We start from the raw sequence: 13,898 nt of genomic DNA on the forward strand, positions 1-13,898 counted from the left end.
GCCCAGCGATTATCCACTTTTAAGAACACATCTTGGAGCCAGTACCTGCACCACTGCGCCGAGTGCTCATGTCAGCTACGTAGGTCCATTCGTTCGTGGCAGGGTTGTACTGCTCTACGGTACTAAGGCACTGACGGGACGCTCCATCGTAACCGCCCACGGCATAGAGCTTACCTGGAAGAGAGAGACATGGACATTATTAGCTTTACGGCTATGACTGACAGCCTCGAGTGAGGACAGATCCTGGCTGAGGCCCTGGGAGACCTGCCCAAACCTGCTGGCATGTCTGGGGAAAACCCTACTGAAAGGATCTGAGGTAGACTCACAGACAGGCGGGCCTGGTTTTAAAGCTGTAAAAGCTGTCAACTAAGTCAAGGAAACATCACAACAGCAGCTTAATTAGAAGCCAAAAGCCCGGAGGGTTTTCCAAATGACTTGTTGGCCCTGGAGAAGAGGTAATATCAAAGCACGTTCTGCTGATCAAGTGTTTCCTCCTGTTCAGGTGCCACATAGCAAGGTGAGCTGTCAAAGGTCGATACTGTACATTAATTACAATATCACATGAGCAATAAATACACAAAAGCTTCTTAATATAATACCTCCACGGAAACCTAGACCCAATTTTGAAGATTCTGGGCCAAACCAAAACAAACCAATGCTGCTAGTACAGCTGAGGCCAGCCTGTTTACTCGTGCCAAGTGATCTTAAGACAGAAGAAATCCCAGGAGACCTTCACAGCACGGTATGTTTATCCCCCCTGCAACTCAACTCAGTGAAACCTGGACAACAGCTACCTCATGAGAATATAAGAGCATAATCAGATGTCATGGGACTACACCATACACGAAACAAGACTGATGCTACACCAAAAACCTTGTTCACAGACCTGACTCATACGCTCTCCTAGTCTCCCTTTATCACCTACCAACTTTGCACACAGCTCCACTCACTGCCTCCTCGGGCTGTGATCATCAGACGTTTGCAACTGTGCTCCTCCTGTGCTGTTGCCTGCTCCACACCGTACTAATTGGAAACTGTTATGCCATGCTAAAGATAAGGTCAAACAAAACGTTTCGTTTGCTTCAGAACTGGTTTTGCTAAAGGAAGCAAAAGGTTCCTATCTAAATTGCTCCTTCTGCTGGATCCAAACCAAGTTGCTCAGTTCCAGCTCGTTCAAGCTGGGTGCTGACACATACGTGCCAACAGCTGCTGCTGCGATCCTCAAAGCGCCCTCCCCACTCACCTCGCCTACCTCATTCCCAGGCTGCCGCAGTATCAGCGTTTGCTATCGTCAGTCCCTGGTCATTTACGAACCCGACTAAATTATGCCATGCATGCCTGAAAGCCTGATGTCAATAAACACAGGTTTTAGTATTCCTGCCAAACCACCAGCTTGGGGCTGTGGGATGAACTATGCTCCTGTTCTCTTGCTGAGCAGATTTTCTGCAATGGGTGCTTTATCCACACGCTGTCTGCTGATGGCAACAGTGTACACTGCATAACAGTTTGCTTTTATCAACCAGCAGCAGCTCAGGAAGAATAAGATTCAAAGAAACCGGCACACACCTAATGGCACGCACAGAAGGCATGGGCTGGTCTCATACAGGCCTGAGGTTCTTGGAAAGCTACACACGATTTTTCACCAAGATAAGAAGAATGGAAAAAGCTACAAAGATTATGTCATATATAATAAATCTTTACCAACTGAAGACAACTTAAAGAACAGATCCTGCAGTTGCTTCCTATTGCACTTAACCATTCAGGCCCCCGTGTGACGCAGTAACATTTGCTTGATGGAAATGGCTGCTGATTTTCTTACCCTCCACAACTCCAACTCCAACACTGCTTCTTCTTGTGTTCATGGGAGCCACAAAAAACCACTCATTGGTTTTATAGCTATAGGCCTCAACTGATGCCAGACCTAGTTAAAAAGGGGATACACAGGTTTTCTAATTAAAAAAAAAGAGAAGAGAAAAAGATTGGTGTTGCACTTTCATCTGCCTTCTACCTCCTCCCCAGCCTGTAATTCCCCCCACACTCCTACAACCCAATTTTGCAGTCCCTTTCCTTTAGGGCTGGGGCCAGCATGTTAACGCCACTTCTCCAGCAGCTGGAAAAATTGTTATCACATAGACCCTGTCCCGGGACACCAAAGTGGAGCAGAGTCCAGATTCCAAGCCCAAAAGTCACATTCTTTCAAGCATTATAAAATGTCCACACAAAGGTTTAAAAATTACCCCAGACCCTGTTGTATTGTACTCATCACCAGCTGAGATAGTCAGTTTAAGGCTAAACCAAGTGGCAAAGCTCTACAGCAGAGGTGTGAATCTAAACATGCCATTTATGCCAAACTAACTCCCAGACGCACATACCCCATAAAATGCCTTGTTCGCATTTCATTCATGTTACACAGATTTTAACTAAAACTGGGAAAAATCCCTCTTTTAAGAACAGAGTAAGAATGTTCACATAAAGAACAAGACTGAAAGAACCGTATCACTACAGGAAAAAAGCCTTGGTGAGACATTCTGCAATTACGGAAGGGTCAGAGTGAGCATATGGTTAGGTATAACACAATATGCCCAGTCTCTGGCTCATTCTCCATAGAGAAATTGCTCTGGAGCCTCACTAAAGCTCTGCAAACTTTGCTGGGGACTCTGAAAACATTGTTTTGGATCAGGCACTGCCTGGTTTCTGTTCAGTCACCTACCTGTGCTGCCATCAAAGCCGCCCACTGCATACAGGAGATCGTTGAGCACAGCCGCACCTAAAGTGCTTCGTCTTTCCTGCATGCTGGCTATGGAGGTCCACTGGTCCTTCACGCCGTCATACACATCGACCGTGCGTACCCTTAGCGACCCATTAAAGCCCCCGACAGCATAAACATTGCCAGCCATAAATACAACACCTGGTAAAAGAGCAGAGGGATTTTATGGAGGTTTTACAAACATGTTAGGAACCAAGTATCATCAGACGTCTGCCAGGGTGTGTAAGACAGCAGGGAAGAGCAGAACGTGTGCAAGTCTTGAGCATTTTCTGCAGGTTAGGAGCTCTGGAGCCGAGCATGATAAAGTACATGTGTCATAAGGATAGTGAAATGCACATAAACACACAGCAACATAAGGCACAGATGGATTTCAGATCTGAATGAAAGTTTTTTCTGAGTCAGAGAGGATACCAAATGGTGATCCACATTCACATCCATCTCGCACGTCTTCAGATGAACACTCAGCTTACAGATCCAGCCTCCATCACCCTGTAAGCACACCGAGGGCCTGACTCAGCTCCTGTGATTTTCACTAGGAAACCAGCAAGGAAAACTGGATGCCTGTGGGCTTCCACGGCCAGTGGAACAGGAGGAGGAGGGGAAACAGATAGAGGAACAACCAGGAGAAAGAGATGATGAAGCAAGGGGACAGGCAGAAACAACCCCTATAAAAGCAGGATATCCACCTGAATGTGAAGGACACGTGCATAACGACGGAGGAGAAGGAATGGCAAAGAGCTGTTTGAGGCTGGGGACAGAGAGGAAGGCGGAATCATAGAATCATAGAATATCCCGAGTTGGAAGGGACCCATAAGGATCATCAAGTCCAACTCCTAAGGGATTGAGAACACAACTGTCCAGCCCTGAAGAGCTGCACTGGGAAAATGAAGAAGGCTGTAAGTTCCCATTACCTGCTCTGCATCTCCGGGAAGGAAGCTCAGCAACCTGATCCCACCGTTCCTCCTCAAAGTCATAGCACTCCACACTGCGAATGGCTTTGGGCGCTTGCCCGCCCACCACAATCATCACCTGGAGAGGGAAGATGAGAGCTGGGACACCTCAGACATCAGCCCAGGCAGCTGCTCTCTGAAAAGAAACCATCAACACAACCTGGTCTAGAGCAGCTGCCACCTAAACACTGCAAGGCCACCAAAAGCCTCTGCAGAGAGGGTTATTTAAGTCAGTTCTATTCTTGGAGAATAAAACTACCTACCTTTTAATGCAAACTAAGTGTGGCAGCCCCAATTACCCCTTCCTCACTGTTTCTGGAGTGGGCAACCTGCCCTATTTCCCCCCAAAACACAGAATTGCTTTGTACCACCGTGCGTGTAAGGCTCACTGCACAAGTATTTTTAAGTGAAGAAGATTCCAGCATAAATTCCACAACCAGCCCACTCTTTAGTCATTATCTCCATGGTGGTGCTAAAAATAATCGATGCCACTTAGCAAATAAAACCTGACAGCTGTATTGCCACCTGCAGGGAAGATGACACTTGGGGAAATCAGGACTATTAAGACCCAGGGATGCTGGACTTCTGAAGGAAGTGATTTGTCAGCTTCATTAGGGCCTTTGGCTCCGACGTGTGTTGATGCAAATCTAGTAATTAAGCCTTAAATTCTTCACATTAGGGAAAAGAAAAATCTACGTGAAGGTAATCAACAGCAAATCTCAGGGGCATAAGAAATCCTCTGCTGGGTCCGTCTGAGAACCCACCTAGACCCAATCCCCATTCCTAGCAACAGAAATCAGCAGACACTGGGGGAAAACAAGAAGACGTGGACCACGTGCAGTGTGGCCCTTCCCAGATCTGTCCTGCCTGCCACCAGCAGCCAGGGGCTCTCAGCTCGAAGGCAGCCCACCGGCACATGCACAGGCAGCTTCCGAACCTCTAGCATTTACAAATGTCTCTACCTGTACTTTGTTCTGAACACGTTTCCTTCTGCTCCTCCACAGCTATGGAAAAGGAGGATTCGTTCCCTTATCACAGGGAACAGCAGGAGCAAACGCTGCCCAAGACAATGTGATTTTTACAAGGCCGAGGAGCTGGAAGCGAGATAAGCGGGCTTCAAATATAGTCAAAGAGTAGACGGTACTGGCTTTAGCCTCTGCAAGGCGCCTGCGGGTAGCTGAGGGGATAAGATCAACACTTGAGGTCACTCAGGTATGGAGCTCAACCCCCACCACAGCTGCCTTAAAAGCACAGGGCCAGACAACTGTCTGCAGTATTGCACGAGTATGAAAACAGTGAACTGTTTGATCTAGAAAGATGAAAACACGACCTTAGAAAGCAAATTCAGTCCAAGTTAGCAGTCTAACTACTAATTGTGTAACAGTCTCCCATGGAAAGCTACGGAACTTCAAACAATTGCAGACTTGAGAGGTTTCACAGTAGGACCAACAGATGAGCTCAGTCTCTCAGCACCTGGACTGCTGGAAGATCAGCACCTTCTCCCATCTCTTTACAGTTAAAAAGAAGGGAGAACAGACCCACAGAAAATTTGGGTTTGTACTCTGGTCATGCTAAAGAATATGTTGAGAACCTCTGCAGTCACCGGATCACTGTTCATTTTTCATCCTTAACTTCTTTAGTCCTTGACGAAGGGTTACGTGGCCCTTCATGAAACCCCCAAAGCTATCTTCTACCAACTTCACTTCAGTGCGAGCAGGTAGAATACACAACACACTGACATGCTCTACAGAACTGCAATTTCTTGACAAACCTTTCAGCAGCTGAACATCTGAACACTCCCTCATAGCACAGATCTCATACACCATGCCACAGAACAGGCTCCCTATTATTTGTCCTTAGAAAAATAACACAGTATGGTTTTGACATCTTACAATCTCTGAAAAGCTTGTTAATAACTTCAGTGACAGTCTGGTGAGAGACATTATGATGAACTGCATTTATCTCTGGGGCATGGGTTAAACAGTTTCTGTTGTCATTTTCTCCTCACTAACAAAGCAGAGGCCAGAGCATCACATGCCTCTGGGACAAACGCAGGGAGTAACAAGGATTATTTATTCAGTAGCTGCTTTGAGTCTATTGAAATTTGCTTCAGACTTCCTGCTCACATGTCTGGTTGCTGTTGTTTCCTGCTTTCCTGCCTTCTGATTAAGGAGACAGAAAAATGACAGGCACCGATGGTGATCCTCCCCAGCAGGGCTCCACCACAGCACTAGGAACCCGCAGAAACCTCAGCAGCTCTCCAGGCAGCTGCCTGCAGCCGCTGTCACTGCGGGTCACTGATCCTCAGGCCATAGCTCCAGGAACAACAGTCGCTCCCCAAACCACCTGGGGCTGACAAAATGTTTTGAGAGCAGAGCCTTGTCCTTGGGAGCAGAGATACTGCTTCCTCTGTGGGTTTCTCATTTATCAAACTTAATTATACATCCTCAGTGGGTATAGGCAATACCAGAAGAGGGAGTAAAGCGATTCAAAGAATTATGAGTAGCATTATTCAACCAAGATCCGTTTTTCCAGCTGATTTCCCCAGCAGGTGATGGCACGCTCCCCTTCCACATCAATGACTTTTGCTCTTTAACAATACTGATGTAAACTCCTGTTATCTTCATCGACTGTATTAAGATCTGACCTCAGCCGATTTTTGCTTGTGTCTGCAGCCCTGCTCAGCCTCAGCAGATGATAGCTGCACATCCATTAACCCCTAGTATCCAAGCAGCACCAATTATAAAACGACAGGGCCCATTCTCCGAGCACTTCCTTCCCCTGGGCTGCTCACCCAACAAAAGGATTGAGGACTGGCCATAATATATAGGAAATACAGCACACATCCTGCTGTCGGACTTTCCTCTAATGGGCTCAGAGCAATTGAAAAGAAAACAATTAGGAGTTAGTAAAAGTACTGTGGTAAGCACATAAACTCCTTTCAAAGACAGAAAACGCCACCAGTTATACTGTGAGAGGTGTCATGAAGTGACATTTCCCTCCTGTTTTTCAAAGGGAACTCAGCTTACCTTTGGCAGGCTAACAGGAGTCCTTGGCTTCGTTCTGGGATTCTTGATCAATTGCCTTTGATCCAGAGGAAGCAAATGATATTTCATGGCCTCGATAAGGAAGTCTTTACACGTGTTGTTATTTTTGATTAAAGCTTCTTCTTCAACTGTCTGAGAACATGCACACACATGAAAGATCATTTAAAGTCAAGGACTTGGTATCTCAGGTCAAAAGAGAGCTTTGCAGTAAACACACTGAAACCAGAGCTTCTTTTCTGAAGCACCAACACAGGAAATGCAGAAGATGGAATGCCAGTTCTTTCCGAAGAAACAAATGCATTAACATCCAGGCTCCCCTTCTTCAAGTATCACTAAACAGCGGCAATTCTCCCTCTATTTTATCACCCCCGTCAAACACCTAGTGTCTCAACACAGGAGAATTTACCAGGAATTTGGGTGCAAAATAATTTGAGTAAGAACTTTTAAGGAGAGGCAATATCTGTTACTGGATAAGAAGATACAGTTGAGATAGACATGGGTGCATCTCATGTGTATCAATTTTATTTCAATTGTATTGATTTTTTTTAGACATATGTTGAAAGCATAGCAGTCAAAGAGCCCACCAGCCTCTTCTTCGTGAATTCTTGGCTCATTATTGAGGTCCAGATCCCAGGAATTAACTTGTCAAGAACAATCTCTAAGTCAGACTCTGACTGACAGCATCTCACCTGCCAGTCACACAGACCTATCTCCATAGATCCTGCTCCTGCACAGAGCACTTCTTAAGCCAAAACTATCACACATGCACTAGGGAAAAAACTGTACAGCCCTGTAAGAGCATGACCTGAATATTTTCTGGGTGAAAAATCCTGAGATATTTACTTTTAAATGCTTCCACCAAGACTGGCAGGAGCTTAGCTCTCAGCACTGCCAGGCAGAGCACAGGTCACACTTTGTAAGAAGGTTTCTGTGTGTGTGTGCATGTGTGCGCACACAGATTTCAGATTCCATCCAGTTTTTCCATTATTCCTGTTTACAGACTGAGCTACATGCCAAAATACCCATCTCAGAAGCAAACAGCCAAGACACTGATTAAGGAGCTTCCATCAGCTTTAGCGCAATATTAATTACTTATTTGCAGACTAACCTGTACAAGATAATCTCTGGGCAAAAGGGGCAGGCGAACATGCTCCATCAGTTTAGCCATGTGCTCTAAGCGAGACTCCTTCTCATAATTTATCCAAGAAATAACCGCTTCAAAGACCTACACAGATAAGAATACAATTAATGTACAAAAGAGAACAGGCTTGCAGTCACCTTCCCAAAATCAGCAGCGTTGTGATTTCGCAATGTCAAAGGAAGGAGATGCAAGATCCCTATCAAACAAACAGATGAAAAAGTCAGGACAGTATGCAAAGAGCTCAAGCACCACAGTAGCCAAGAGGCGAGCTGACCGTGCATGCTAATAAGCAACTCCGTATCTCGATGTGCTGTATCGCTCTCAGACCTGAGCATGTGTCCAGGACAATCATGCACCTCTTGTACAGTAAGGAGTACTGGAAGGCGGCCAGGAAACTTAATTAGCCTTTTGACATTTGTGGTGGACATTATTCATGAAATCAGCCACAACGATTACTACTGATAAGAAAGATCGCCCCTCCTGAAGGAGCCTGCTCTCATGGCAAGTCGCTGCCTCACCATCGTATTTAATCCATGCACCAGTTCCCCCCAAACCCAAGAAACCCACAGGACAGATTCACCCCACTCTGCACTGCATTTATTTCACCGCTCAAAATGCCCGGATACTACAGGCAGGGCTGCGCTTCCCACAGGGAAACAAGGGCACGATGGACTTCTGGTCTGAGCCCAAACGTAGTTTTATTTCTGGATGCAGCCCGCGCAGACAAGGACCCAAACTTTGGCTCCATGACACGCTGCGCACAAACAGCCCCCTGCAGCAGAGAGCCCTGTGCAATGGATAAACGCGTACGGAAGTGTCCTACATGATCCATGCATGAATATGCATGCACTTATATAACTGTCAGCCACACTCCTCCCCAAAGAAAGGCCTAAAAATGTCACTGGGAGCGTAAAAGGCTTCCTGAGAAAAGGCACAAAGGCAAGGGGCTGGTGCAGTCTCAGATATTGCACAGCAGGATATTGATCCTCGCGGTGGAGTTTCCTCACAGAGTCAGAATTAAATTCTGACACTTAACTCGTGCCTACGGGCAAAATTATGCCACCGATCCTGCTCTCCAGTTACTGGGGAGGGCCTTGGTGCATCCCTCCCGCACGCAGCCTGCGGTGCCGCTGCCCCTTCACCCCAGCGCACCCAGCCTGTGCCCGTGGCTTCAACTTCCCCCCGGGGTCACCGCCTGGTCAGGCCAATTTGCAAAGCTATTTTTTCCTTCTTTCCAGTCCCCCCCAGCAAACCATTTCTTTGGTCCAAGGTCAGTAATTTGACAGCATTAACTTGAACCTAGGGCACTGCCTCTCGGTCCCCAGTTGTTGCCGGCAAATGTATTTGCAGGAGGCACCGACTGCCGCTTCCTCGCACAAAGGAGAGGCAGAGTGCAAAGGGGTTTCCTCCTCTTTGCTGAACTACACACTTAAAAAAACAAGTGAGCAGTAAAGCAGGAGCCTCATTTCCTATGCCAACAAACGCTCTTGCTGAACTGCTTGGAATTCAGGAAGCTGCAGCAAGGATTTCAGCAACGCAACGGGGAGCCCTGTAATCAAACCCCAGCGAGCGCAGGGGAAAATAACTACTCCAGAACCCTGAAGTATTTTTAAGCACAAATAAATAAACAAACAAACTATTTCACTTTAGCTACAAGGCATTTAAAATGGAAACTAGGTTGTTAAGAGATTTTTAATTGCAAATGAGCATGGTAGGAGCATAAAGCAATGTTTAGCCCACAAACATGCTTTTCATTAACCTCTTCCGCACCAGAACAGGTCGCTGGACTGGAATATATCCAGCTGCAGATCAAGATGACAGTGAAAAATTGTTAAAGGGAGGTAAAGCAGTGGGTATGAGGAATTAACCATCTCCTCAGCGCTGGAGACCATTCCAGAGGTAGGCACACGCTGACTACCCCGCTGTGCCTACTCCAAAAATAACAGAAATTTAAAAAGTCACCCACTGGCATCTCCTATTGGCTCTGATTTTAAAAAATGGGGAAAAAAAATCTGAATCTGAGACACTGATACATTTTCACAAAACATTTTCCCTCTGCAGGGAAAAATCCAGTTGTGAGATGCTCCCAGCACTGACAACCAAACTCTGCATCAGCTCCTACTGCATGCTAGGATGGGTCAATTAATGGGCTCTGTGTGAAGTCCCCAAAATAAAAAATCCCAACTCTCTCAGAAGTTTTTCACCACTATTCTGAGCTGGCAGAAGCCATTTCTTGAGGGCTGGAAGCCCCTCCATTTCACTCAGAGTTAGTAAATATGAGCAAACATGATTTTTTAATAGTTTTTCCTTGCTTGCATACACTGCTATAATTATAGAGTAAATTAGGTCAGGTGCAGAAAGCACCAATAAAGCTGTCTTCAAAGTACTTAACTATAGCAAAAGGAGCAGCCATGGACCAAACCCAACTTTTGTCCTAGGCCAGAAGGACCCGTGCAACTGCAGAGACTGACAACAGCAAGGGGGAGAAGGATAGAAAGGACAATAATCTCTGATTAAAGGGGAAAATTCCTCGGAGTAGTCATCTTACAATTAAATCATTTCTGTGGCAGCAACCAATTTTTGTAGTCACGATAGCCTAGAGATATTGTTATGCCAAAATCCGTTGAGGTAAAGAATATATTTTATTAGGTCAGTTAGTATTAGCTGGGAGGTGGCAGAGGAAGGGGAGAAGGTACAAGCTTTTGGGCACACACCTGGTCTGGAAGCATATTAGGGGCAACTCTGCCCTCTGGGGCTCACTGCCTTCTGGCCCTGCTGGGACTCAGCTGTAGCTCTTCCACCTCTGAGAGATGGGAATGCCCGGGCTCATGGGCTGCACGCATGGGACATGGCAAGAACAGGAGCACGAAAGCCTCTCACTAAGTCTGGTTGGGACAATTTAACCCTCAGATGTTTGTAGCATTTGCTTGCTTACTACACCTTTGCTGAAAAATAGTTATCCTCCGTCATGCACACACGCATATAAACGTGTGTGGAAATGCACGTATAGATACACACCAAACACATTAGCAGATAGGAAGAATAAAGGTCAGGAAAACTGCTCATCTGTCACACTGAAGCTAATACAAAGCAGCAGCCTACCACTCTGCCCTCAATTTTCAGCAGGTCTTTGGTCTCCAGCACATATTTCACTTTTATATTCAAATCCCATTCTCTGCCTATCTCCTGTTACTGGTAGCTGTTGTTTTGAATGTACAGCTTATGCTTCCATTTCCTTGCACTGACTTGTATATTCAACTTTTAGAACCATCTACAGAAATACTGGTTTGATTGTATAAAGCTGAGAAGAGGGAGCAGACACTTTGATTTCTCCGGGCTCAAGGCCAACAAAAGCTTTTTAACAATGCTGCACAGGACTGGAAAAAGTGGTTACTAAACTTGCACTTCCCTTTGCAGACGCCTTGGTTCACGCAAAGCAATTCTGCCGGGAGTTCACACTATTTGTTTTTTCCCTTTTGGCCCTGCCTGTGTGGCACAGAGCAGCACCCCACCGAGACGCCCACGCTGGCCCAAGCCCTGCGGAAACGCACTCCCAGAGCCTCCCAGTTTGCTGGCTGTGGATCTGAATAAAGCGTATCTGCATCCACACCTCGCGTGCTGCAGGTTTCCTGGCAAGCTTCATGACCCGTACGGGCCCAAGCACATGCACATCTGCAGCACGGATGGGCTGGGCAGGATGGGTGCACACACCTGGGCCAGCTGAGGACACAACAGCAGCACCCAACACACCAGGGTCCAGCCCCACCCCATCAAAACTGGGGGCCTGAAGTTACAAGACAAGTGACCCTCAAGCTCTTCTGTAGCCTCTACAGTTGTCCACCTCCCTGTAGTGTTGATTCAGAGGGAAAGACTTGAAGCACACAACCCAGAAACCTGCTGCAGGTCATGACAAAGAGGACCTGGAGTTCCCTGAGTGCCCCAACCACTGCTTGAGCTCCCTTCCGGGACTACAGACAACATGGGATGGTTCAACATTTCAGCCTCAAAACAACCTAAACAGTGCCTTATTTCCCTCTTCCATTAAAAAAATATATATTCATGATGTTAGAAAAATGTTTCCTTCCTTCTCAGTTGTGGACCTCCTTTACTTGTTCTGTTCAAGGTGCAACAGAAGGCAGTACTCCTCCCTGGCCTAGTGCATGCAATTCACCTACTTTTGAGGTTTTACAACAGGTAATATGAGCTTTACATCAACAACAGATGGGAGGTTCCTAGTTGGAATTCAGTTCTGTCCCCCAGGGCTTTTGGAAGAGACACAGATCTAAGAATCATTACTTCCTATGAAGAACAACCAACTGAAGGTCATTTTCACGTGTTTTACAGAATTGCACTATTTTAAATTCTCCTTTCGTGAGCTCTGTTAGAAAATGGCCCCTAAAGAGCGTAACAAGAGAACAGTTTCCAATGTAATATCTAGAAACATTCAGCATTCTTAAATTCACTGTTGCTATATGATTTACTGTACCTTTTCTTCAGAGGAGACTGTGAGCTTGTCACTTGATATTAAACTGCAAACCTGGTCCAGACTAAGGCTAAGAAATTCTTCTCCTAGCATCACCTCAGGAAAGTGCTGCTCTGTTCAACAAATGAAAAAGGGGAACACAAAATTATAATGAAATCCATGCTTTAAGTCAATGGAAGGGCTACAGCATTCAGAGAACTGCTATCGTTACAGCTCTGGGCAACCAAGACAAACAACACACTGCAACTGAATGGCCAAACAAAAAGAAAATAGTCTCAGAGGAGGCTAAGAAATGAGATGTTATTTGAAGTAACACAAGCTCCATGAGACTCTTTTGTAAATGGCAATAAAACATAAAATGGAACTTAACTTTCTGCAAAGCCACGAAGTACTTTCCAGTGGCAGATATGATTACTAGTGGCAATTGAGAAAAGCGTCAATACCTTCCTAAAGCAGTAAGTAACCTGGCTACCTTGAGATTCAATTCTTGCTCATTTCAACAACCTACCCAGAAGCAAATCTGCTCAACACTTAGATGAGAGGTGTCACCATCAAGGGTGTCTGATATTTGCAGTTATTTCAAGCAAAGCCCACTTTCAGCATGCACCAGCCGAACACAGTCAGCTTGGTGCACACAGGCCAGCAGTGAATAGTGGAGGCTCCCAGAGCACCCAGCTGAATCTGTGTGCACGAAGGAGCACAACAGAGAGATAGGCAAGAGGGAAGCCTCGTCCCATGCACACATATGGGATCAGTTTTTCTCCCCTTCCAACTTTTTATTTTTCCCCAGAAACATATAAATTTCAGCTTCCCCCTCTTCCAAACCCTCAGCATCTATCTTCCCAGGCAGCCTTTCCTCTTCCTACTCAGACTGCAACCATACACATTTCTCTTCCCTTTTTTGCCTCCAAATTCCTCCATGCTGTAACTTTGGGAGCCACCTGAAAACAAAATACAGCCATTCACATCTCTGGCTGTAATCCCAAACTGGAAGAATTTAGTTTGCAGCACAAGCCCAAAAGGGATCATCAAATCTGTCATGCTTTACATCTAACCAAAGGGCACTAGGAAATAATTACTTTCTAGGAAAGAATTTCTAGGTCAAAATGGCCATTAGCTGGTCGAGAACAATTTTAGTTTTCCTAGCATTTCTTAGAAATACACACCAATTTAAGCTCACCTGCCATTTTCTATGTCTCATTTACCTTTGACTGAAACACAATTCTCAGCCACTTGATCTGAAGCAGCTTTTTTCAAGCCCTAACCCCTTTAGCTTTGAGAAGTTCAGACTCATATATCCAAAGAGCTCCCTCTGCAGCAAGATCTGCCTCTTGATTTCATCTCTGCAAAGTACTTTGCCTGCCAAAAAACAGCACTGCGGGGACACAAGCTGGCACAACTTCCCGAGAGTATCTCCTTGGAGATCTCACCCGAACAACTTCTTACCAACGCCACTGCTGCAGAGGGCACTTGGGCTTCCCCAGCCACAGACCCCTTTAGTCTGATGGGG

At 45.9% G+C, this 13,898-nt stretch overlaps 1 protein-coding gene across 2 annotated transcripts in view; it reads right to left on the reverse strand.

Annotated features, from left to right (window-relative positions):
- The window catches only part of KLHL3 (kelch like family member 3), a 41,431-nt gene that overhangs the window by 2,830 nt on the left and 24,703 nt on the right, over positions 1-13,898 (reverse strand). For both annotated transcript variants that reach the window (XM_048057261.2, XM_048057263.2), the window contains exons 6-12: positions 12,392-12,501; positions 7,873-7,989; positions 6,747-6,896; positions 3,679-3,796; positions 2,711-2,908; positions 1,820-1,921; positions 46-174 (exon numbers count right to left, since the gene is read on the reverse strand). In XM_048057261.2, the coding sequence (XP_047913218.2) occupies positions 46-174; positions 1,820-1,921; positions 2,711-2,908; positions 3,679-3,796; positions 6,747-6,896; positions 7,873-7,989; positions 12,392-12,501 (924 nt within the window). The remainder of the gene's footprint in view (positions 1-45; positions 175-1,819; positions 1,922-2,710; positions 2,909-3,678; positions 3,797-6,746; positions 6,897-7,872; positions 7,990-12,391; positions 12,502-13,898) is intronic.

The sequence above is a fragment of the Anser cygnoides genome, chromosome 14 (genome assembly GCF_040182565.1).
Source record: "Anser cygnoides isolate HZ-2024a breed goose chromosome 14, Taihu_goose_T2T_genome, whole genome shotgun sequence".
Lineage (NCBI taxonomy): Eukaryota > Metazoa > Chordata > Aves > Anseriformes > Anatidae > Anser > Anser cygnoides.